Source organism: Phyllobates terribilis, unplaced genomic scaffold (assembly GCF_046119375.1).
Source record: "Phyllobates terribilis strain yellow unplaced genomic scaffold, ASM4611937v1 Scaffold_9__5_contigs__length_417890890, whole genome shotgun sequence".
In the NCBI taxonomy this organism is placed as follows: Eukaryota; Metazoa; Chordata; class Amphibia; order Anura; family Dendrobatidae; genus Phyllobates; species Phyllobates terribilis.
In genome coordinates, this window is record NW_027362769.1 from 401,554,093 (window position 1) to 401,578,381 (window position 24,289).

The 24,289-nt window shown below is 46.0% G+C and overlaps 1 protein-coding gene across 1 annotated transcript in view; it reads left to right on the top strand.

The window, feature by feature from the left end:
• LOC141162621 (serine protease 33-like) overlaps positions 1-20,446 on the top strand; it is a 114,934-nt gene extending 94,488 nt beyond the window's left edge. Inside the window, exons 3-5 of the mRNA XM_073648896.1 lie at positions 11,899-12,179; positions 16,972-17,120; positions 18,588-20,446. Coding sequence (XP_073504997.1) covers positions 11,899-12,179; positions 16,972-17,120; positions 18,588-18,818 — 661 coding nt within the window. The 3' untranslated portion in view covers positions 18,819-20,446. The remainder of the gene's footprint in view (positions 1-11,898; positions 12,180-16,971; positions 17,121-18,587) is intronic.
• The last annotated feature ends 3,843 nt before the right edge of the window (positions 20,447-24,289 follow it).

Here is a 24,289-nt window from a genome sequence, read left to right on the forward strand (position 1 = left end):
AGAGGTCTGTGTTTCCCACCCAGTAATATAGGCTGGATGTGAGGTCTGTGTGTCTCTCCTACTAATATAGGCTGGATGTGAGGTCTGTAATTCTATGCCAGTAATATAGGCTGGATGTGAGGTCTGTGTTTCTCTCCCAATAATATAGGCTGGATGTGGGGTCTGTGTGTCTCTCCCAGTAATATAGGCTGGATGTGAGATATGTGTGTCTCTCCCAGTAATATAGGCTGGATGTGAGATATGTGTGTCTCTCATGGTAATATAGGCTGGATGAGAGGTCTGTGTCTCTCTCCGAGTAATATAGGCTGGATGAGAGGTCTGTGTGTCTCTTCCAGTAATATAGGCTGCATGTGAGGTCTGTATTTCTCTCCCAGTAATATAGGCAGTATTTGAAGTCTGTGTGTCTCTCTGTAATATAGGCTGGATGAGAGGTCTGTGTGTCTCTCCAATAATATAGGCTGGATGTGAGGTCTGTGTGTCTCTCCCTGTAATATAGGCTGGATGTGAGGTCTGTGTGTCTCTGCCAGTAATATCGGCTGGATGTGAGGTCTGAGTGTCTCTACCAGTAATATAGGCTGTATGTGAGGTCTGCGTGTCTCTCCCAGTAATATAGGCTTGATGTGAGGTCTGTGTGTCTCTCCCAGTAATATAGGCTGGATGTGAGGTCTGTGTTTCTCTCCCAGTAATGTAGGCTGGATGTAAGGTCTGTGTTTCTCTCCCAGTAACATAGGCTGGATGTGGGGTCTGTGTGTCTATCCCAGTAATATAGGCTGGATGTGAGGTATGTCTGTCTCTCCCAGTAATATAGGCTGGATGTAAGGTCTGTGTTTCTCTCCCAGTAATATAAGCTGGATATGAGGTCTATGTGTCTCTCCCAGTAATATAGGCAGGATGTGAGATCTGTGTTTTTCTCCCAATAATATAGGCTGGATGTGAGGTCTGTGTGTCTCTCCTACTAATATCGGCTGGATGTGAGGTCTGTGTGTATCTCCCAGTAATATAGGCTGGATGTCAGGACTGTGTGTCTCTCCTACTTATATAGGCTGGATGTAAGCTCTGTGTGTATCTCCCAGTAATATAGGCTGGATGTGAAGTCTTGGCATCTCTCCCAGTAATATAGGCTGGATGTGAGGTCTGTGTGTCTCTTCCAGTAATATAGGCTGGATGTGAGGTCTGTGTTTCTCTCCCAGTAATATAGGCTGGATGTGAGATCTGTGTTTTTCTCCCAGTAATATAGACTGGATGTGAGATATGTGTGTCTCTCCCTGTAATATAGGCTGGATGTGAGGTCTGTGTGTCTCTCCAATAATATAGGCTGGATGTGAGGTCTGTGTGTCTCTCCCAGTAATATAGACTGGATGTAAGTTCTGTGTGACTCTCCCAGTAATATAGGCTGGATGTGAGGTCTGTGTGTCTCACCCAGTAATATAGGCTGTATGTGAGGTCTGTGTGTCTCTCCCTGTAATATAGGCTGGATGTGAGGTCTGTGTGTCTCTCCCAGTAATTTAGGCTGGATGTGAGGTTTGTTTGTCTCTCCCAGTAATACAGGCTGTATGTGAGCACTGTGTGTCTCTCCCTGTAATTTAGGCTGGATGTGGGGTCTGTGTGTCTCTCCCTGTAATATAGGCTGGATATTAGTCATGTGTGTCTCTACCAGTAATATAGGCTGGATGTGAGGTCTGTGCATCTCTCCCAGTAAAATAGGCTGGATGTGAGTTCTGTGCATCTCTCCCAGTAATATAGGCTGGATGTGAGGTCTGTGTTTCTCTCCCAGTAATAGAGGCTAGTTGTGAGGTCTGTGTTTCTATCCCAGTAATATAGGCTGAATGTGCGGTCTGTGTGTCTCTCCCAATAATACAGGCTGGATGTGAGGTATGTGTGTCTCTCCCAGTAATATAGGCTGGATGTGAGGTCTGTGTTTCTCTCCCAGAAATATAAGCTGGATATGAGGTCTGTGTGTCTCTCCCAGTAATATAGGCTGGATGTGAGATCTGTGTTTTTCTCCCAGTAATATAGGCTGGATGTGAGGTCTGTGTGTCTCTCCTTCTGATATAGGCTGGATGGGAGTTATGTGTGTTTCTCCCAGTAATATAGGCTGGATGTGAGGTCTGTGCATCTCTCCCAGTAAGATAGGCTGGATGTGATGTCTGTGTGTCTCTCCCAGTAATATAGGCTGGATGTGGGGTCTGTGTGTCTCTCTTGGTAATATAGGTTGCAAGTGATGTCTGTGTGTCTCTCCCAGTAATATTGGCCGGATGTGAGTTCTTTGTGTCTCTCCCAGTAATATAGGCTGGATGTCAGGTCTGTGTGTCTCCCCCAGTAATATTGGCTGGATGTGAGATCTGCGTGTCTCTCCCAGTAATATAGGCTGGATGAAAGGTCTGTGTGTCTCTCCCAGTAATATAGGCAGTATTTGAAGTCTGTGTGTCTCTCCCGGTAAAATAGGCTGGATGTGAGGTCTCTGTGTATCTCCCAGTAATATAGGCTGGATGTGAGGTCTGTACATCTCTCCCAGTAATATAGGCTGCATGTGAGGTCTGTGTGTCTCTCCCAGTAATATAGGCTGGATGTGAGGTCTGTGTGTCTCTCCCAGTAATTTAGGCTGGATGTGAGGTCTGTGTTTCTCTCCCAGTAATATAGGCTGGATGTGGGGTCTGTGAGTCTCTCCCAGTAATATAGGCTGGATATGAGGTCTGTGTTTCTCTCCCAGTAATATAGGCTGGATGTGAGGTCTGTGCATCTCTCCCAGTAAAAATAGGCTGGATGTGAGGTCTGTGCATCTCTCACAGTAATATAGGCTGGATGTGAGGTCTGTGTGTCTCTCCCAGTAATATAGGCTGGATGTGAGGTCTGTGTTTCTCTCCCAGTAATATAGGCTGGTTGTGAGGTCTGTGTTTCTATCCCAGTAATATAGGCTGGATGTGGGGTCTGTGTGTCTCTCCCAGTAATATAGGCTGGATGTGAGGTATGTGTGTCTCTCCCAGTAATATAGGCTGGATGTGAGGTCTGTGTTTCTCTCCCAGAAATATAAGCTGGAAATGAGGTCTGTGTGTCTCTCCCAGTAATATAGGCTGGATGTGAGATCTGTGTTTTTCTCCCAGTAATATAGGCTGGATGTGAGGTCGGTGTGTCTCTCCTACTAATATAGACTGGATGTGAGTTCTGTGTGTATCTCCCAGTAATATAGGCTGGATGTGAGGTCTGTGCATCTCTCCCAGTAAAATAGGCTGGATGTGAGTTCTGTGCATCTCTCCCAGTAATATAGGCTGGATGTGAGGTCTGTGTGTCTCTCCCAGTAATATAGGCTGGATGTGAGGTCTATGTTTCTCTCCCAGTAATATAGGCTAGTTGTGAGGTCTGTGTTTCTATCCCAGTAATATAGGCTGAATGTGCGGTCTGTGTGTCTCTCCCAATAATACAGGCTGGATGTGAGGTATGTGTGTTTCTCCCAGTAATATAGGCTGGATGTGAGGTCTGTGTTTCTCTCCCAGAAATATAAGCTGGATATGAGGTCTGTGTGTCTCTCCCAGTAATATAGGCTGGATGTGAGATCTGTGTTTTTCTCCCAGTAATATAGGCTGGATGTGAGGTCGGTGTGTCTCTCCTTCTGATATAGGCTGGATGGGAGTTATGTGTGTTTCTCCCAGTAATATAGGCTGGATGTGAGGTCTGTGCATCTCTCCCAGTAAGATAGGCTGGATGTGATGTCTGTGTGTCTCTCCCAGTAATATAGGCTGGATGTGGGGTCTGTGTGTCTCTCCCGGTAATATAGGTTGCAAGTGATGTCTGTGTGTCTCTCTTAGTAATATAGGCTGGATGTGAGGTCTGTGTGCCTCTCCCAGTAATATAGGCCGGATGTGAGTTCTTTGTGTCTCTCCCAGTAATATAGGCTGGATGTCAGGTCTGTGTGTCTCCCCCAGTAATATTGGCTGGATGTGAGATCTGCGCGTCTCTCCCAGTAATATAGGCTGGATGAAAGGTCTGTGTGTCTCTCCCAGTAATATAGGCAGTATTTGAAGTCTGTGTGTTTCTCCCGGTAAAATAGGCTGGATGTGAGGTCTCTGTGTATCTCCCAGTAACATAGGCTGGATGTGAGGTCTGTACATCTCTCCCAGTAATATAGGCTGCATGTGAGGTCTGTGTGTCTCTCCCAGTAATATAGGCTGGATGTGTGGTCTGTGTGTCTCTCCCAGTAATTTAGGCTGGATGTGAGGTCTGTGTTTCTCTCCCAGTAATATAGGCTGGATGTGGGGTCTGTGAGTCTTTCCCAGTAATATAGGCTGGATATGAGGTCTGTGTTTCTCTCCCAGTAATATAGGCTGGATATGAGGTCTGTGCATCTCTCCCAGTAAAAAGAGGCTGGATGTGAGGTCTGTGCATCTCTCCCAGTAATATAGGCTGGATGTGAGGTCTGTGTGTCTCTCCCAGTAATATAGGCTGGATGTGAGGTCTGTGTTTCTCTCCCAGTAATATAGGCTGGTTGTGAGGTCTGTGTTTCTATCCCAGTAATATAGGCTGGATGTGGGGTCTGTGTGTCTCTCCCAGTAATATAGGCTGGATGTGAGGTATGTGTGTCTCTCCCAGTAATATAGGCTGGATGTGAGGTCTGTGTTTCTCTCCCAGAAATATAAGCTGGAAATGAGGTCTGCGTGTCTCTCCCAGTAATATAGGCTGGATGTGAGATCTGTGTTTTTCTCCCAGTAATATAGGCTGGATTTGAGGTCTGTGCATCTCTCCCAGTAAGATAGGCTGGATGTCATGTCTTTGTGTCTCTCCCAGTAATATAGGCTGGATGTGAGGTCTGTGTGTCTCTCCCGGTAATATAGGTTGCATGTGAGGTCTGTGTGTCTCTCTTAGTAATATAGGCTGGATGTGAGGTCTGTGTGCCTCTCCCAGTAATATAGGCCGGATGTGAGCTCTGTGTGTCTCCCCCAGTAATATAGACTGGATATGAGGTCTCTGTTTGCATCTTCCAGTAATATAGGCTGGATGTGAGGTCTGTGTGTCTCCCCCAGTAATATAGGCTGGATGTGAGATCTGCGCGTCTCTCCCAGTAATATAGGCTCGCTGAAAGGTCTGTGTGTCTCTCCCAGTAATATAGGCTGGATGAGAGGTCTGTGTGTATCTCACAGTAACATAGGCTGGATGTGAGGTCTGTGCATCTCTCCCAGTAATATAGGCTGCATGTGAGGTCTGTGTGTCTCTCCCAGTAATATAGGCTGGATGTGAGGTCTGTGTGTTTCTCCCAGTAATATAGGCTGGATATGAGGCATGTGTGTCTCTCCCAGTAATATAGGCTGGATGTGAGGTCTGTGTTTCTCTCCCAGTAATATAGGCTGGATGTGAGATCTGTGTTTTTCTCCCACTTATATAGGCTGGATGTGAGGTCTGTGTGTCTCTCCCAGTAATATAGGCTGCATGTGAGGTCTGTGTGTTTCTCCCAGTAATATAGGCTGGATGTGAGGTCTGTGTGTCTCCCCCAGTAATATAGGCTGGATGTGAGGTCTGTGTGTTTCTCCCAGTAATATAGGCTGGATGTGAGGTCTGTGTGTCTCTCCCGGTAATATAGACTGGATGTGAGGTCTGTGTGCATCTCCCAGTAACATAGGCTGGATGTGAGGTCTGTGCACCTCTCCCAGTAATATAGGCTGCATGTGAGGTCTGTGTTTCTCTCCCATTAATATAGGCTGGATATGAGGTCTATGTTTCCCTCCCAGTAATATAGGCTGGATGTGGGGTCTGTGTGTCTCTCCCAGTAATATAGGCTGGATGTGAGGTCTGTGTGTTTCTCCCAGTAATATAGGCTGGATATGAGGCATGTGTGTCTCTCCCAGTAATATAGGCTGGATGTGAGGTCTGTGTTTCTCTCCCAGTAATATAGGCTGGATGTGAGATCTGTGTTTTTCTCCCACTTATATAGTCTGGATGTGAGGTCTGTGTGTCTCTCCCAGTAATATAGGCTGGATGAAAGGTCTGTGTTTCTCTCCCAGTAATATAGGCTGGATGTGAGGTCTGTGTGTCTCTCCTACTAATATAGGCTGGATGTGAGGTCTATAATTCTCTCCCAGTAATATAGGCTGGATGTGAGGTCTGTGTTTCTCTCCCAGTAATATAGGCTGGATGTGGGGTCTGTGTGTCTCTCCCAGTAATATAGGCTGGATGTGAGATATGTGTGTCTCTCCCAGTAATATAAGCTGGATGTGAGATCTGTGTGTCTCTCACGGTAATATAGGCTGGATGAGAGGTCTGTGTCTCTCTCTCAGTAATATAGGCTGGATGAGAGGTCTGTGTGTCTCTTCCAGTAATATAGGCTGGATGTGAGGTCTGTATGTCTCTCCCAGTAATATAGGCAGTGTTTGAAGTCTGTGTGTCTCTCTGTAATATAGGCTGCATGAGAGGTCTGTGTGTCTCTCCAATAATATAGGCTGGATGTGAGGTCTGTGTGTCTCTCCCTGTAATATAGGCTGGATGTGAGTTCTGTGTGTCTCTCCCAGTAATATAGGCTTGATGTGAGGTCTGTGTGTCTCTCCCAGTAATATAGGCTGGATGTGAGGTCTGTGTTTCTCTCCCAGTAATATAGGCTGGATGTAAGGTCTGTGTTTCTCTCCCAGTAACATAGGCTGGATGTGGGGTCTGTGTGTCTCTCCCAGTAATATAGGCTGGATGTGAGGTATGTGTGTCTCTCCCAGTAATATAGGCTGGATGTAAGGTCTGTGTTTCTCTCCCAGTAATATAAGCTGGATATGAGGTCTTTGTGTCTCTCCCAGTAATATAGGCAGGATGTGAGATCTGTGTTTTTCTCCCGGTAATATAGGCTGAATATGAGGTCGGTGTGTCTCTACTACTAACATAGGCTGGATGTAAGCTCTGTGTGTATCTCCCAGTAATATAGGCTGGATGTGAGGTCTGTGTTTCTCTCCCAGTAATATCGGCTGGATGTGAGATCTGTGTTTTTCTCCCACTAATATAGGCTGGATGTGAAGTTTTGTGTTTCTCTCCTACTAATATAGGCTGGATGTGAGGTCTGTGTTTCTCTCCCAGTAATATAGGCTGGATGTGAGGTCTGTGTGTCTATCCCAGTAATATAGGCTGGATGTGAGATCTTTGTTTCTCTCCCAGTAATATAGGCTGGATGTGGGGTCTGTGTGTCTCTCCCAGTAATATAGGCTGGATATGAGATCTGTGTTTCTCTCCCAGTAATATAGGCTGGATGTGGGGTCTGTGTATCTCTCCCAGTAATATAGGCTGGATTAGAGGTCCATGTTTCTCTCCCAGTAATATAGGCTGGATGTGGGGTCTGTGTGTCTCTGCCAGTAATATAGGCTGGATGTGAGGTCTGTGTTTCTCTGCCAGTAATATAAGCTGGATATGAGGTCTGTGTGTCTCTCCCAGTAATATAGGCTGGATGTGAGATCTGTGTTTTTCTCCCAGTAATATAGGCTGGATGTGAGGTCTGTGTGCATCTCCCAGTAATATAGGCTGGATGTGAGGTCTGTGCATCTCTCCCAGTAATATAGGCTGGATGTGAGGTATGTGTGTCTCTCCCAGTAATATAGGCTGGATATGAGGCATGTGTGTCTCTCCCAGTAATATAGGCTGGATGTGAGGTCTGTGTTTCTCTCCCAGTAATATAGGCTGGATGTGAGATCTGTGTTTTTCTCCCAGTAATATAAGCTGGATTTGTGGTCTGTGAGTCTCTCCTACTAAAATAGGCTGGATGTGAGGTCTGTGTTTCTCTCCCAGTGTAACATACCTGGCGGCATCCTTGCATAGTGGTCCATCTCCCACTGTGCAAGAGAGCGCACTTGATCTCCAATTCAGAATGTCTCTCTGGCTTTCCTCCATGCTGTTTGTTTGTCTCTGTTTCTGCTGCTTAAGGGCGGCGCCCGATCACTTCCTGCTTTTTGTACCTGCTGCAGGCACACCACTTGTGCTTCCTCAGCCTATTGCTGTCTGTCACCTGGTATTTAAACCAGCTGCTCCAATTAACCCAGGCCTGAGCATCTTGCCCTGTCAGTTGGCTTTTTGTCTCTGACATGCCAGGTCCTGTGTATGTTACCTGTCTTGCAGTATCTGGTCCCGTGTCTGTACTGTGTCCTACCTGTGTACTCTAACCTGCAGTCTGTACACGCTCTCTAGCCTGTTGTCTTCTGCCTATCCTGGAGGCTGTATTTCCAGGCCAGTGTGAACACGCTCCTAGCCTGTTCTTTCCGCCTTCTAGGGGCCGTATACCTACACCCGTTCCTGTATCTTGCCTGTTCTTGTCTAGATACTCTCCTAGCCTGTTCTTTCCGCCTTCTAGGGGCCGTATACCTAGACCCGTTCCTGTATCTTGCCTGCTCTTGTCTGTATACTCTCCTAGCCTGTTCTTTCCGCCTTCTAGGGGCCGTATACCTAGACCCGTTCCTGTATCTTGCCTGCTCTTGTTTGTATACTCTTCTAGCCTGTTATCTGTTTTTCTCTAAGTCCGTACCTTCCCTTTTCTTGCAGAATCTGATCCCGTACCTATCTCCTACTCGTTGTCTCTGTACTCCCATTTGTGAGTTTGTAGTCCACTCTCTAATTCATTGCAAGTATCCTGTGTGTATCTGGTTCTGCCTTTCCCTTCCAGTCTGTTCTGTGTGAACAGAGCCCTGTCCCCTCCGCGTCTGCGGTTTCGCTTTGCTCAGCCCTGTCCACCGCGTCTGCGTTTTCGCTTTGCTCAGCCCTGTCCCCTCCGCGTCTGCGGTTTCGCTTTGCTCAGCCCTGTCCCCTCCGCATCTGCGGTTTCGCTTTGCTCAGCCCTGTCCCCTCCGCGTCTGCGGTTTCGCTTTGCTCAGCCCTGTCCCCTCCGCGTCTGCGGTTTCGCTTTGCTCAGCCCTGTCCCCTCCGCGTCTGCGGCTTCGCTTTGCTCAGCCCTGTCCCCTCCGCGTCTGCGGTTTCGCCTTGCTCAGCCCTGTCCCCTCCGCGTCTGCGGATTCGCCTTGCTCAGCCCTGTCCCCTCCGTGTCTGCGGTTTCGCCTTGCTCAGCCCTGTCCACCGCGTCTGCGGTTTCGCCTTGCTCAGCCCTGTCCACCGCGTCTGCGGTTTCACCTTGCTCAGCCCTGTCCACCGCGTCTGCGGTTTCGCCTTGCTCAGCCCTGTCCACCGCGTCTGTGGTTTCGCCTTGCTCAGCCCTGTCCACCGCGTCTGTGGTTTCGAATTTGTCTCCCAGTCTGTACTGGACCCTACCCAGCCTGCGCTCTAGTCTGCCTGTTCCTGTATTCCCCGGTGTGGGTCAACAGCCGTGTCCGGAGTCTGACCTGGAGTAGACCCTGGTCCCTCTGCTCGGTTCCTCCCTGGTGCACTCGCGTCGTATGCCGTCGTGCGACCTTGGTCGGATCGGGCAGATACTTAGTTACGCCCCTCCAGGCACTCTCCGGTTCATGGCACAGTGGAATCACTACATACACACGCACACGCCACTCAGCCCGGGCGTGTGCATTACACCCAGTAATATAGGCTGGATGTGAGATCTGTGTTTTTCTCCCAGTAATATAGGCTGGATGTGAGGTCTGTGCATCTCTCCCAGTAATATAGGCTGGATGTGAGGTCTGTGTGTCTCTCCCAGTAATATAGGCTGGATGTGAGGTCTCTGTGTATCTCCCAGTAATATAGGCTGGATGTGAGGTCTGTGTGTCTCTCCCAGTAATATAGGCTAGATGTGGGGTCTGTGTGTCTCTCCCAGTAATATAGGCTGGATGTGAGGTCTTTGTGTCTCTCCCGGTAATATAGGTTGCATGTGAGGTCTGTGTGTCTCTCTTCGTAATATAGGCTGGATGTGAGGTCTGTGTGTCTCCCCCAGTAATATAGGCTGGTTATGAGGTCTCTGTGTGCATCTTCCAGTAATATAGGCTGGATGTGGGGTTTGTTTGTCTCTCCCAGTAATATAGGCTGGATATGAGATCTGTGTTTCTCTCCCAGTAATATAGGCTGGATATGAGGTCTATGTTTCTCTCCCAGTAATATAAGCTGGATATGAGGACTGTGTTTTTCTCCCAGTAATATAGGCTGGATGTGAGGTCTGTGTGTCTCTCCTACTAATATAGGCTGGATATAAGATCTGTGTGCATCTCCCTGTAATATAGGCTGGATATGAGGTCTGTGTGTCTCTCCCAGTAATATAGGCTGGATATGAGGCATGTGTGTCTCTCCCAGTAATATAGGCTGGATGTGAGGTCTGTGTGTCTCTCCCAGTAATATAGGCTGGATGTGAGGTCTGTGTGCCTCTCCCAGTAATATAGGCTGGATGTGAGGTCTGTGTGTCTCTCCCAGTAATATAGGCTGGATATGAGGCATGTGTGTCTCTCCCAGTAATATAGGCTGGATGTGAGGTCTGTGTTTCTCTCCCAGTAATATAGGCTGGATGTGGGGTCTGTGTGTCTCTCCCAGTAATATAGGCTGGATATGAGATCTGTGTTTTTCTCCCAGTAATATATGCTGGATGTGAGGTCTGTGTGTCTCTCCTACTAATATAGGCTGGATGTGAGGTCTGTGTGTCTCTCCCAGTAATATAGGCTGAATGTGAGGTCTGTGTTTCTCTCCCAGTATATAAGCTGGATGTGGGGTCTGTGTGTCTCTCCCAGTAATATAGGCTGAATGTGAGGTATGTGTGTCTCTCCCAGTAATATAGGCTGGATGTGAGATCTGTGTTTTTCTCCCAGTAATATAGGCTGGATGTGGGGTCTGTGTGTCTCTCCTACTAATATAGGCTGGATATGAGGTCTGTATCCATCTCCCAGTAATATAGGCTGTATGTGAGGTCTGTATCCATCTCCCAGTAATACAGGCTGGATGTGAGCTCTGCATCCATCTCCCAGTAATACAGGCTGGATGTGAGCTCTGTATCCATCTCCCAGTAATACAGGCCGGATGTGAGCTCTGTATCCATCTCCCAGTAATACAGGCTGGATGTGAGCTCTGTATCCATCTCCCAGTAATACAGGCTGGATGTGAGCTCTGTATCCATCTCCCAGTAATACAGGCTGGATGTGAGCTCTGTATCCATCTCCCAGTAATACAGGCTGGATGTGAGCTCTGTATCCATCTCCCAGTAATACAGGTTGGATGTGAAGTCTGTATCCATCTCCCAGTAATACAGGTTGGATGTGAAGTCTGTATCCATCTCCCAGTAATACAGGCTGGATGTGAGGTCTGTATCCATCTCCCAGTAATATAGGCTGGATGTGAGCTCTGTATCCATCTCCCAGTAATACATGCTGGATGTGAGGTCTGTATCCATCTCCCAGTAATACAGGCTGGATGTGAGGTCTGTATCCATCTCCCAGTAATATAGGCTGGATGTGAGGTCTGTATCCATCTCCCAGTAATACATGCTGGATGTGAGGTCTGTATCCATCTCCCAGTAATACAGGCTGGATGTGAGGTTTGTATCCATCTCCCAGTAATACAGGCTGGATGTGAGGTCTGTATCCATCTCCCAGTAATATAGGCTGGATGTGAGCTCTGTATCCATCTCCCAGTAATACAGGTTGGATGTGAAGTCTGTATCCATCTCCCAGTAATACAGGTTGGATGTGAAGTCTGTATCCATCTCCCAGTAATACAGGCTGGATGTGAGGTCTGTATCCATCTCCCAGTAATATAGGCTGGATGTGAGCTCTGTATCCATCTCCCAGTAATACATGCTGGATGTGAGGTCTGTATCCATCTCCCAGTAATACAGGCTGGATGTGAGGTCTGTATCCATCTCCCAGTAATACAGGCTGGATGTGAGGTCTGTGTGCTCACACAGTTGAATGTTAGTTACATTGTATTAGCGCAGTTAGAATGTATCAGTCTGGAGTTCGGGAGGCATTAGATTTGACCGGATGCAGAGTTTGGAGGTCGGAAGTAACATTGTGATTTTACATTTTTCAGACCCCTATCCTTTGGACTGTACAGAGTGCGCCTAGGGGCCTACAAGCTGGACATGCCTAATTCTAATGAGGTGGAAGTTGGGGTGAGCAGCGTATTCATCCACCTGCAGTACAATGGCATTTCAGACACCAATAGCAGCGGAGACGTCGCTCTTGTCCGCCTCTCCAGACCGGTCACCTACACCAGGCACATTTGTCCAGTGTGCATCCCATCAGCCTATATGGACTTCCCACCAGGAACCAACTGCTATGTAACTGGATGGGGCCGAACGCAGCCTGATAGTGAGTATCCACCGTGTCCCCGAGCCCATTCTGCGTCTCATCTCGTCTCCCCGCCTTACTTTACCTAAAAGTGGCTTTATCCTCCTCCTCTCAATATTTTCTTCTGCATCATGAGAGGCAAGTGAGCCTCCTCTGCTGCAGAACCTCCCTGAGAGGAAAAAGAGCTTCTGGTCAGTCACTCTTTGATTGCCACAAAGCTCTCACATCCTCATATTAAAGAGGTTTTGCAGCAGCTGCTGTAAGAAGAATGACATTAAAATAATCTCTGACGTTCTGTAATTTGTATAATCTTACATATTGTATCTGTATTGTATTGTCTTATTCGACGCTCGCTGTCTTGGGGTCATATGTGACACAGAAATTCTTTATTCCCTATATCTGATCACTGCCTCGCTCTTGTCTCCTGCATTTTAAAAACATCTCCAGAATCCGACCTTTTCACACGGTCCCCACTACTCACTCCGGAGGTATCGGCGAGCGACCAGTGAGCGTATGGCGTCACACCTCTGGATTCCAATGCTGGATGTTTACACCCTCCGTACGGTCACTGTCAGATTCACGATAGCCGATTATTAATATTATTCACTGCCACCACCGACTGAGTTTGAAATATAATACAGGCCTTCTGCGATAACTCATTCCTGGTTGCTCGCAGAAGCTTGCAAGCGACCCCATATTTTCTGTTATGAATTTACCTTCATTTAGAGACCACACATGGCGTAGTTGTGATCTGCTATTCTGGTACTTTTGCACCACAGCCCCCCAGAGGGGCTTACAGCTGGGAAAAAATAAGCATCTTGTTCCTTAGCTGACCCTGCCACTATAAATATGGGTCCCATCATTATCGGACTTATGGAACTTAAGTTATTCCATATTTTGTTTCGGCTACGAAGATTCTGCAGTCTTTATAAACCCTTTTTGACCCTAAACGAGCCATTTCCTCTTTCCTTCCATCTCTGCCCCTATGCTGAAAGGTGTCAATCTATCCCAGATCTTGCCTAAGAGGAGATGCATTCATATGTTAAATAGAATAGGCTATTGAGCTTCTTCTACTACTTCCTGGTGTCCATGCCTGCTCCACATGCCCCTAGCACTTATACTGGCTCGCTTTAGGGGATCCTCAGCAGCATCACCCCACGGGGTGAGGTGGCTGAGTTCCCCTTTACAATGTCTGCAGTAGGCCCTGAGGCTTCAGGTGTGGGGTCCATCTTCTGCCTCTCCAGGCAGACAAGGCTGATGTGACCCGTTTGGTCACAAGTATAGCACTTACGGGAGTCAAATGCAGGCCGGGTCCTGGAATATGGGGCAGAACCCGCTGAGGGCCAGCTGGCACACTGGGGGTGGTTGTAGACTTACCCCCTTTCCAGCTGGCGGTGGCTGACTTCCGCACCTCTGGTGTGTTGTTGGCCTCATAGGCATCTGCGATCTGAGCTGCTTTGGTGGCTTCCTTTGGCTCCCGGTCAAGCACAAATTGTCGAAATTCCACTGGGCAAAAATGAAGAAACTGCTCCTTCACCATCAGATCCTTCAGGTCCTCGAAGGTGGTGACTGACAGTCCTCGGTTCCACTGCTCAAAGTTGGTTCTGAGCCCATCCACCACGTCACTATAGCTATTATGTGGTCCACTTAGGAGGTCTCTGAACTTTTCCGGTAAACCTCCGGAGTCAGCTGGTATTTTTTTTATCAGGACCTGCTTGATGGCCTCATAGTCTCCATCTTGTTCTTGAGGGCTCCGGAGCTTTTCCTCTGAGCCCTGGAGTTAGATATTTGGCCCACTGATCTTCAGGCAGCTGGTACTGCCTGCAGGCTTTCTCAAACCCTAGTAAAAATGTGTCCCAAGTCCTCATCCTTTTCCATCACAGGGAAATTCAGAACTGAAAAGCCTATAATTACCCAGAAAATACATGCGTAACATTCGGATGTCTGCCGTCATGTTCCTGGATTCCATCCCTTGAGCTTGTGTTCTGTGGTCGACTTCTCTTTCCGCTGAACCACAGGAGACACACCTATTCTCCTAGTGTTTAGGTTCTATTATTCTGGCTGCAATCTGTCCAGCTTAACACATGTGTTTTCATTCTTCTGCCTATCACCTTTCGGGTGCAGCTTTATATTCTGCTGTAAGTTAGAACCAGTCAGAGAAATTCCAGCTAGAGTTTGTCTCTTTGCTGTTTCTATTCTTTACTTTGCACCTACCTTCTGTTTGTTCTTAGGAAGTAAGCGGCTTATAATCTAACAGTTTGTACTCTTTACTTTATTTTGTATATTATGGTTTATTCTACTCACTTTGGGTTCTTTCCTTTTTGCAGCACACTTTCCCTTTAGTAGGTATTCACACTCTGCTCTGCCCTCTGGTTCTTAAAGAGGCACGTGATGGCCTTTTAGGCAGTTTAGGTCTGAGTTTCCATCTTCCAGTCTCTGGTTAGGGCTATCTCTGCTCACGCAGGACCCATCAGGGACTGCGGGTCAGGATCTCTGGTCTGTACAGTAACTGGCAGGGTCAGTTGCAGTTTTCAGTTTGTTACCCTATTTACAGAGTGACTTGCTGCACAAGCATAAGATCTTCTATGACTGTATTGAACCCATTTTGAATACAGTTGTATTTGGATAGTGCTGGTCTCACATTGAAGTATTACAACAATGAAGTGTGCAAAAATATATATTTTTTTTTTACAAGAAGACCTTTGACAATTATATTTACATTTTTGGAATGTAGAGATTTTTCTTTTGTCTTTAAAATAATAAAGATAAAATTTGTCTTGACCATCTCACAATGCTGGAAGCACACTGTCTGCGACACACAAGCCTTGGTTTCATGATTTTTGTTTAGAAGCAAAAGTAAGACAGAGGAGTATTAAACTGCCCTCCTTGTTTGCAGGGTGTGAAGAATAAATAAAATGGCTGTTATTAAAGTGCTGTTACTGCAATATGTCACAGATTAATCAATTCACAGTCACACTGACTCTGAAGCTTCAGATTCTCCCTAATAACAGTCACACTGACTCTGCAGCTCCTACACCTCCCCATTCACAGTCACACTGGCTCTGCAGCTCCTGCACCTTCCCATTCACAGTGACACTGACTCTGCAGCTCCAGTACCTCCCCATTCATAGTCACATGAACTCTCCAGCTCCTGCACCTCCCCATTCACAGGCACACTGACTCTGCAGCTCCTACACCTCCCCATTCATAGTCACACGGACTCTGCAGCTCCTGCACCTCAGTAGTACACCACTTTCAGATTAGGCCTTTTTTGTCCCTAAGTTAAAAGAGCTGTGCACTCTGTCCTCTTATCCTTACATGGTGCAAACATAAGAGGGTGATGCTTGGCAGGCCCCTTATTTTATACTGGCTGATTGGCTGCCAGTATAAAATAATGTGATGTCATAACTGCAGGGCATTATGGGGAATCCCACAGGGCTGCACCTTATGTTATTAGCCTGCTCTGTGACTCTTCAGCATTTTTTTTAAGATCCTCGCCAATGTGTTCAAATTCATGAGGGACCTGAGAATTTGAGGAATTTTGACTTGAAGTTGAGCATTCACAGATCGATCCGCTCATCTCTAGTAACCATCACCATGCATGTCAGTTATGAGTCCTGATCTCCCTGTAATCTCCGTTTACATCTTTCACCAGGTTTATTATCTCTTTCGTCCTGGGTAATTCCTCTGTACAGGAACTACAGGTCAGAACTGTTATGTTCTGCAACTTAGAACTAAGGAATAGGAGGGAAAAGCTGTCCCTGCACTGAGACTCAGCTTAACCCTACGCTGGAGTGGGTGCCCTATTCCTTGTGAATAGCCCCACCGAAACTACAGCACTGAACTCAAACGAAGACCTGAAGGAAGGGGAAAGGGGTCCCTAAAAGATCTAAGGATTGGGAGCAAAAGCAGGAGACCTCCTAACAGAAAAGCTAGTTGCAGAAAAGAAAATAAAAGAAAACGAAACTGGTGGAACTAGAAGTTCCAGGATAACTATAGTCCAAAGCAAGAAGAACCAAACAAGGCTACTTAGCCAGAGCACGAGCGATACAACACTGATGTCCAGCAGGGAATGGGAGCCAGGTGCTAAGTAATAAAGAGTGCAGAGATCACGTGACCAAGAAACCTAGCACCAGAGGAAAAGACTAGACGCCAGCAAACCACAACAAGATGGCCAAAAGAAAAACAACATAGATTCTAACAATAACACGATTGGCACAGTCTGGGCGCGGTGCCAGTTTGTAGTTCACAGATGATAAGAATGCCTTGAGATTAATAATATCCTCTGGGGACTCATAGTCTCCACAACCTAAACTGTACAATAATCACACAAACTCCGGCATAAACAATGTGCCACAGATAACATACAGTGTAAAGTAGAGCCTGACCAATCGTGATCCGACACTCCTTGATCTGGCGCACGTCTGCCCCCTGCTCCAAGACCTTGAATCTGACCAATCAGCTGCCTTCCCCGACTATACAACATCCAAACTTCATAACTTCCAGACACAACCTGAGGACATTGCTTGTGTCGCCTCACCCTGTAGTGGTGCTTGCTCCAGCTCACCGTGGTCAATCACCCAACCACGATTAGACTTACATTCTACTCTATGATACTAAACATTACGGAGGGTTTGGTGGTACTCCGGATCCTAGCAGTTAGTCCTACTTTTCCCCCTTCCTGGCTCACCTTGTGAAATGCTGTTTTATGGTCATTGCCGCCTTGTTCTAGAAAGCTTTTCCACCCCTAACCTGAGTCTTGTGCCAGGGTCGCCGGACCTCTCTGATTTTGATATCATTCGTGTCCCTATAGGACTTCTACCGTTCCCAAGAACCCTTCAGCAGGTGATGGTTCCACTGATCGGCAGGGAGTCGTGTTACCAGATGTATCACCCCGATATCATCATCCACCATGACCACATCTGTGCTGGCCACCCGGAGGGACAGAGGGACGCCTGCTCGGTGAGTCCTGGACTGTGTCCTTGTCCTGGGGGAATTCGGGACATTGTAACTTTTACTATTTTCTCTTTGTTGCGTTTCATGTCTGAAGTAAAGTTGTCGTTTTGTTTCCATCGGAAATCAAAGTGTTCAGATCGGATCAGGATTTACTGCTCAGGTTCAGTCCAAGAAAAGCCGGACATTTATAGGACTCTGTACAGGGAAGCTGTCAGCAGAACATCACCCCAGCAATGTTATCTACTGTATATAGAGGTGTTATCAGTCATTGTACAGGAGGGGGAGGAGGTGAGCTGTGACATCTATTGTGAATGGTGGATCCTGTGTTATCTGCTGTATATAGAGGTTATCAGTCATTGTACAGGTGGAGGAGGAGGTGAGCTGTGACATCACCTATTGTGATTGGTGGATCCTGTGTTATCAGCTGTATATAGAGGTGTTATCAGTCATTGTACAGGAAGGGGATGGTCTGGGGTCTGGAGAGATTACACAACATAATAAATGGCTTTTTCCAGAAATTTGATCCTCATGAAATGAATTTGGCATAAGTGGAATTTCCAGGCTAAATTGTAGCGAATCTGTGAATTGAATTCGTTTAGAATCTTTTCAGTTTACAGCCGATGAGAAGAAACTCAATGCTTGTGATCTGCAGTGATCTCCGGGGATTTGCTGAAGTGTTTGTGTGCTTTATACCCGTTATCTATATGTGTTTCCATACATAGAATTAGACGATTCATAACTAATAAGTTAATAACAAATGGCGGCTGCTCCTGTGTCACCCAGGTCAGCTCCTCCTGTCACTAGTTCATCGTTCTGGTATTCTCATGAGAATTACCGCTCCCAAGGCTAAATTCACACTAACATATAAAATGAATAAAAGCTGGTCGCTTTTTTTTCTCGTTTGTCATCTCTATTGCATTTATAGACAGCAGGTTAAATACAATTTCCTATATCATAGAATTGCAATGTATCCGTAACAATCCGATGCGGTGCGATCGCTCCCTATGGAAGCGGATATTTTTTTAGTGGAACTATTGAGTTGAATGGGGCAGTTTCAGCCGACAACTGACCGTGTCCATATAAAGAAGAGTGCCTAGCGCCATCAAATAGGAATAATGGATGCAGAAACAATAATGAGCAACGAAGTAAGAAGATATACCTGTAAATAAGGCTTCTAAGTGCAGATCCTGGAAGAGAATGATGGCTCACCACGGCGTCTCCCCACCCCGACGCGCGTTTCGCCTCCAGCTTCTTCTTTTCACATGTTGCTTCGTTCCATGAATAAAATTGCTCATCTGCACGTCCCCATTGACTAACATTGCTCTGAGCGCTGTCCGCTGTTCTCCATTTTTTCCGGGGCCGAAAATATGATTGTGTTAACTTGGCCGAATTAATAACTCTTCTTGGTCTGTTACATCACTGATGACTTTTTATGTAATATGTCCATGACATTGTCCTCTTTTGTCCTTGCAGGGAGACTCTGGGGGTCCGCTGGTCTGTAAAATGAATGGGTACTGGTACCAGGTTGGCATCGTGAGCTTTGGAACTTTCTGCGCTCTTCCAAACCGCCCCACCATCTACGCTACTGTCTCGGTCTATGAGCCTTGGATCGGATATCATATAGGCCAGAATGTCAGGTCCTCGTCCCCCAGTCTGGAGGCCTCAGTGCTGCTCCTTGTGGTCTCTCTGATACTGCACAGTTGATTCATTCTAGATGAGGACCCCCAATAATGTAGACTGTGCCTGTGTAGCCCATGAAGTCCTATGACGTGCCTCCATGACGTGAGGAACATTGGGGCAGAATTATCAGAACTGTGGAAACATCGGGACCAATTCATCAATTTGAGCCAAAACTGCTGCAAAAAGTCCCAAATGTTTTATGTGCAATAATGAGGCTGTAATTAAAAGCAAAGCCACAATGAGAGAAACTAGAATTACCCCCAAAAATTCAAGAATTAACGGAGCAAGAAAGGGGCAGCAGGTCTCCGAACTGACGCACGACCGGGATGCAGCAGCCCCATGTAATAAAGATGGCGGCAACACAGGTGCAGAATACTGATATCACTCACAACCTACCAGTTCATGGAGGGGGTGATTGCTTAGTATTAGGATTGCACACAAAAAAAGGCTTGTATAGGGCGCTGGTCACACACACAGGTGGTGCACAGTGTCGTGATGCCCATACTATTAGATTAGGCAGGCTGCCCAGCACTATCTAAGTGCACTCCATGAGGACAGACACCTCAGTTTACAACACCATCATTTATGGGCCTGGCTGCACCCTGAATATAAAAAAATATATACAATATATGAGGTATTGGTCGATATTTTGGCCAAAATACGCAACCCATGTCAAGGGTCCTTCTTGAATTTTTGGGGTAATTCTAATTCCTCTTATTATGGCTTTGCTTTTAATTTTAGTGTAGAGACTCACAAGTATGAGTACCCTAGATGCAGGTTCAAGAGGGGAGAAAGCCACGATCTATCCACGCGAAACGCGCGTCGGGAGGCCTGTGGGAGTACATCTCCACCTTATTTCTCTCTTTCCAGCCTCCACTTGGGTAAGAATGTTTCTATACCACTTTGAACTGCCACTAGGCATATTACAAATTAGCAATTCATATCACGTTATATAAACATTTATTCCCCTGTGGTGGGTTTGCTTCTCAGTACATAATTGTTAGTGATTTTTTGCCAATAGGCTGGCTTGCACGTTAAACTCCGTTGCACTTTATTCAGCAATGCTATTCAGATAACTATAGAAGTGGCAAAACCTTTATGGATGACATTTATTTCTATCTGTCCTGTTCTTAAATGGTTTTACTATATGTGACTTTAGTGTTGCATTTAATAAAAGGAAGGTGCTCCACCATTTCGGTGCAGTTAGTTGCTCGCAGTCTTGCACAGTTTTTTGTTTTACCGAGGCCACGTTACCTTGGAGCAAAATGATCTAAACGACATAATAAATGTGGTTCAAATCGGAAAAGAAAAATTTTGGGGGAGCAAATTCCAGAATTCTGGTGCATTCAGCTCAATAGATCTTCACCATTGTGTCTCCTTGGCCTCATCATCATCGACATCATGTGTCTTCCACCTCATCACCATCTCTATCTTCTCATAATCTTCGTCAACATTGTGTGTCCTTGTCATCATCCTCATCATCATTGTCATCGTGTCTCTTCCTCCTCATCACCATCTCTGTATTTTCTCATAATCATCAACATTGTGTCTCCTTGTCCTCATAATCATCATCATCATCATCGTCATCTTGTGTCTTCCTCCTCATCACCATGTCTGTATCTTCACATCATGTTCATCAACATTGTGTCTCCTTGGCCTCGTCATCATCATCATCGTCGTCATCATCATCGTTATCATCATTATCATCATCATCATCATCGTCATCATGTGTCTTCCACCTCATCACCATCTCTGTATCTTCTCATAATCTTCGTCAACATTGTGTGTCCTTGATCTCATCATCATCATCGTCATCGTGTGTCTTCCTCCTCATCACCATCTCTTTATCTTCACATCATCTTCATCAACATTGTGTCTCCTTGGCCTCATTATCGTCGTCATCATCATTGTCATTATCATCATCATCATCGTCATTGTGTGTCTTCCTCCTCATCACCATCTCTGTATCTTCTCATTATCTTCGCCAACATTGTGTGTCCTTGACCTCATCATCATCATCGTCATCGTGTGTCTTCCTCATCACCATCTCTTTATCTTCACATCATGTTCATCAACATTGTGTCTCCTTGGCCTCATTATCGTCGTCATCATCATTGTCATTATCATCATCATCATCGTCATCATGTGTCTTCCACCTCATCACCATCTCTGTATCTTCTCATAATCTTCGTCAACATTGTGTGTCCTTGACCTCATCATCAACATCGTCATCGTGTGTCTTCCTCCTCATCACCATCTTTATCTTCACATCATCTTCATCAACATTGTGTTTCCTTGGCCTCATTATCGTCATCGTCATCATTGTCATTATCATCATCATCATCGTCATCGTGTGTCTTCCTCCTCATCACCATCTCTGTATCTTCTCATCATCTTCGCCAACATTGTGTCTCCTCTTTAGAGATGGTGTGAAATGACTCCCAGGACCCTTCCTACATCCGCAATCTGCGTCCCTCGGGCCGTAGCCCTGAGAATCGCCACCTACCTGCCAGTATCTGGGGTCCTTCTACTGATTAGCCGGCCTTGGCGCGATGTCACATGTGCAGGCTAATCAGTAGAACAGCCCGGGAGGCCGTCAGGTCAGGGGCGGATCATACGGTCACGTCAGTATTCTGTGGCCGGTGTCCGTCCTGCGAGTCAGTTCGCCCCATCTTTACATCTTTACTCGTGAACATTCTATGACGTCGTTGATCTTAGCAAAGTTGATACAATGTAACAATAACGACGTCACCGTCCTATTTAATGCTGAATAAAGAACCTAAATACATAAATAAAACTGATTTACTGAGCTTTGTTCCGGGTTGTAACACAATGATGGAGGTCGTAGTCATCCACGCTTCCTCAAGTCCTTAGTGTGGTTGTTATTTTACACGTTGTATCGCCCCCTGCTGATCGTCATGTGTAACTGCGCAGGGAAGTTTTTTTTAGCATAAACTTTTATTTATGGGACACTAAGAAGATTTTAGTTGTTGTAAAAAAAAAAGCCTGAAATGTGTCTGTAACCAGACGCTCACATATAATAACGACACGGAGGGTTATCAGGACGTGAGATATTCTTTGGACTATTAACTAGATACAATGTAACAGGTTCCAGACTCTCAATGTAAAAAAAAAAATTCCATTCACTGACTGGTCATAAACGTTTTGTAAATCTCCACCAAAGTTTATTAGAAAGGTTTTATCTTAAAATTAAGATTAAATCTTAAAGTGTCGTTCATATCTGGGATATGATCTATTCTTAGTTGGGGGTCCGACAACCGACACCCCCCCCCCCCCACGATCATCTGTTATCTGGTAATACACATTGTACAGAATGGAAACAGCACAGCGCCACATACTGTGTAGTGGTCATAATTCACCATTTCAATAGGGGTAGGACGCAGTACCGAGAACGGCCACTACACAAGTGATGGCGCTGATGTTCCCACTTTGTACTCTGTGTTCTTCTGGGGGCTGTGGGACCCTATAACATCTCCACCACCCACCTATCAGATATTGATACCTATCCTAAGGCCAGTAATGTCTCCGTCCCAGGCAATCCTTTTAATTACAGCAGACAGGACTGATTAATAATTATCTGAACATCCTGTTTCTTTCCCAGATCTGCGGACACAATGTATCACTGACTGCCGCATCCATCTGATAATCGCTGCCTTAAAATAAAGAAGGTCCGAGTCTTTTGTAGACCTGTAGAAGGTTCAGCGGCTTCCTACTTGGGTCACACCGGGTCCAGACCCCAGCCTTACAAGACTATTGAATGATAAAGACCCCAAAGAAATAACATATAACTGCTCTCATTATAACCAAACCAGGCAGGGTGGTCATCGTCCCAGGACTGCGAAGAGTGTGAGCAAAAATAGATTCTCCGAAGACGTAGATGAGTCTAGGAGAGGGGGCCGCCATAATAACCATCAAACTCATCAGGGATGACATATTAGAAGGGTTAATGGATCGACCAGAAGAGAGCAATGGACCAGACATGAAAATAAGCCGTCATCAAGGATGCCCTCGGTCCTGGTAACACTAGATGGTGCCACCTCGTCACCAGGCTGGGTGGACCCTATGCTATTAGTTCTCCATGTGGTGGAAGCTTGTCTTCTCTTGGATGCAAAATAATCATCCCGTCAATTTAGATCCAAAAAAAGGCCCATACTGCTAGATCCAGGACTGGAGATACCGGACTCTGGTGTGAATACCGGGACAATGGACCATGGCACATCCACCAAACCCCAGACGGTAATGCCACGTTATAGCAGAACACCATTCACACCAGAGGGGACCTCCGGAGTCAGCGTGCAATAATACTGGACAATAAAATACCTAAATCTCTACTAGAAAGTGATAAACCCAAGGTGATCAAATTTTTTAAGATTAGAATTTTCCCAGGATCAATGAATTGTTCCAAAAAATAAGATAACCAGAAAATGAAATCGCCACAAATCGCAATACTGCAAAACCTCTAATTGCCCTGAAAGAACACATGTAACGCTCTGAGGTCTCCTAAGACTGAATCCAACCCATTTCAAACTCTTTAACACAGGGGCGTACATATAAATCATGGGGCCCTATAGCAGAAGCTCTAATTGAGCCCCCTCCAAAATAAATAAATAAATATTTGTCTGTGTCACAGAAGAGCAGATCTCACAACTTTCCAGCCTTTACATAGTAATGTTCCTCCTGCTGAAGTCCTAGATTCTCTTTCATTGCCCCCATAAAGTATGATGCCAACAAAAGTGTCCCCCATACACAGTATGATACCCCCATGGTGAATTCCTCCACATGCACAGTATAATGACCCTATTGTACCCCACTTCAACTCCCAAGGCAAAGTATGGTGACCCCAAAACAGTATGATCCCCCAACTGTGACCCCTACACACCCCTCCATACTGTATAAAGGCCCAAACAAACCTTCACACCGTATAATTGCTTTCATACAGTATAATGGCCCCCCACATAGCCCTCAAAATATTATAATACGCCACCCATAATTCTCCATACACTGTAGTATAATACGCCACCCATAATCCTCCATATAGTTTAATGCGCCCCCCCATAATCCTCCATATACTGTAGTATAATGCGCCCCCATAATCATCCATATAGTATAATACGCCACCCATAATCCTCCATATAGTATAATTCGCCCCCCCATAATCCTCCATATACTGTAGTATAATGCAACCCCCATAATCATCCATATAGCATAATGCACTTCCCATGGCCCTCCATAGAATATAATGCACTCCCCATAGTCCTCCATACAGTATATTACACACCCATAGGGTAAAATGCAGCCCCCATATAGTATAATGCACACCACAGTCCTGCAGTATTATGGGCACCACATACTCACTGATTTTAGAATACCGTATATTTTAAATTAGCCGACCCGAGTATAAGCCGAGGCCCCTAATTTTACCACAAAAAACTGGGAAAACGTATTGACTCGAGTATAAGCCTAGGGTGGGAAAT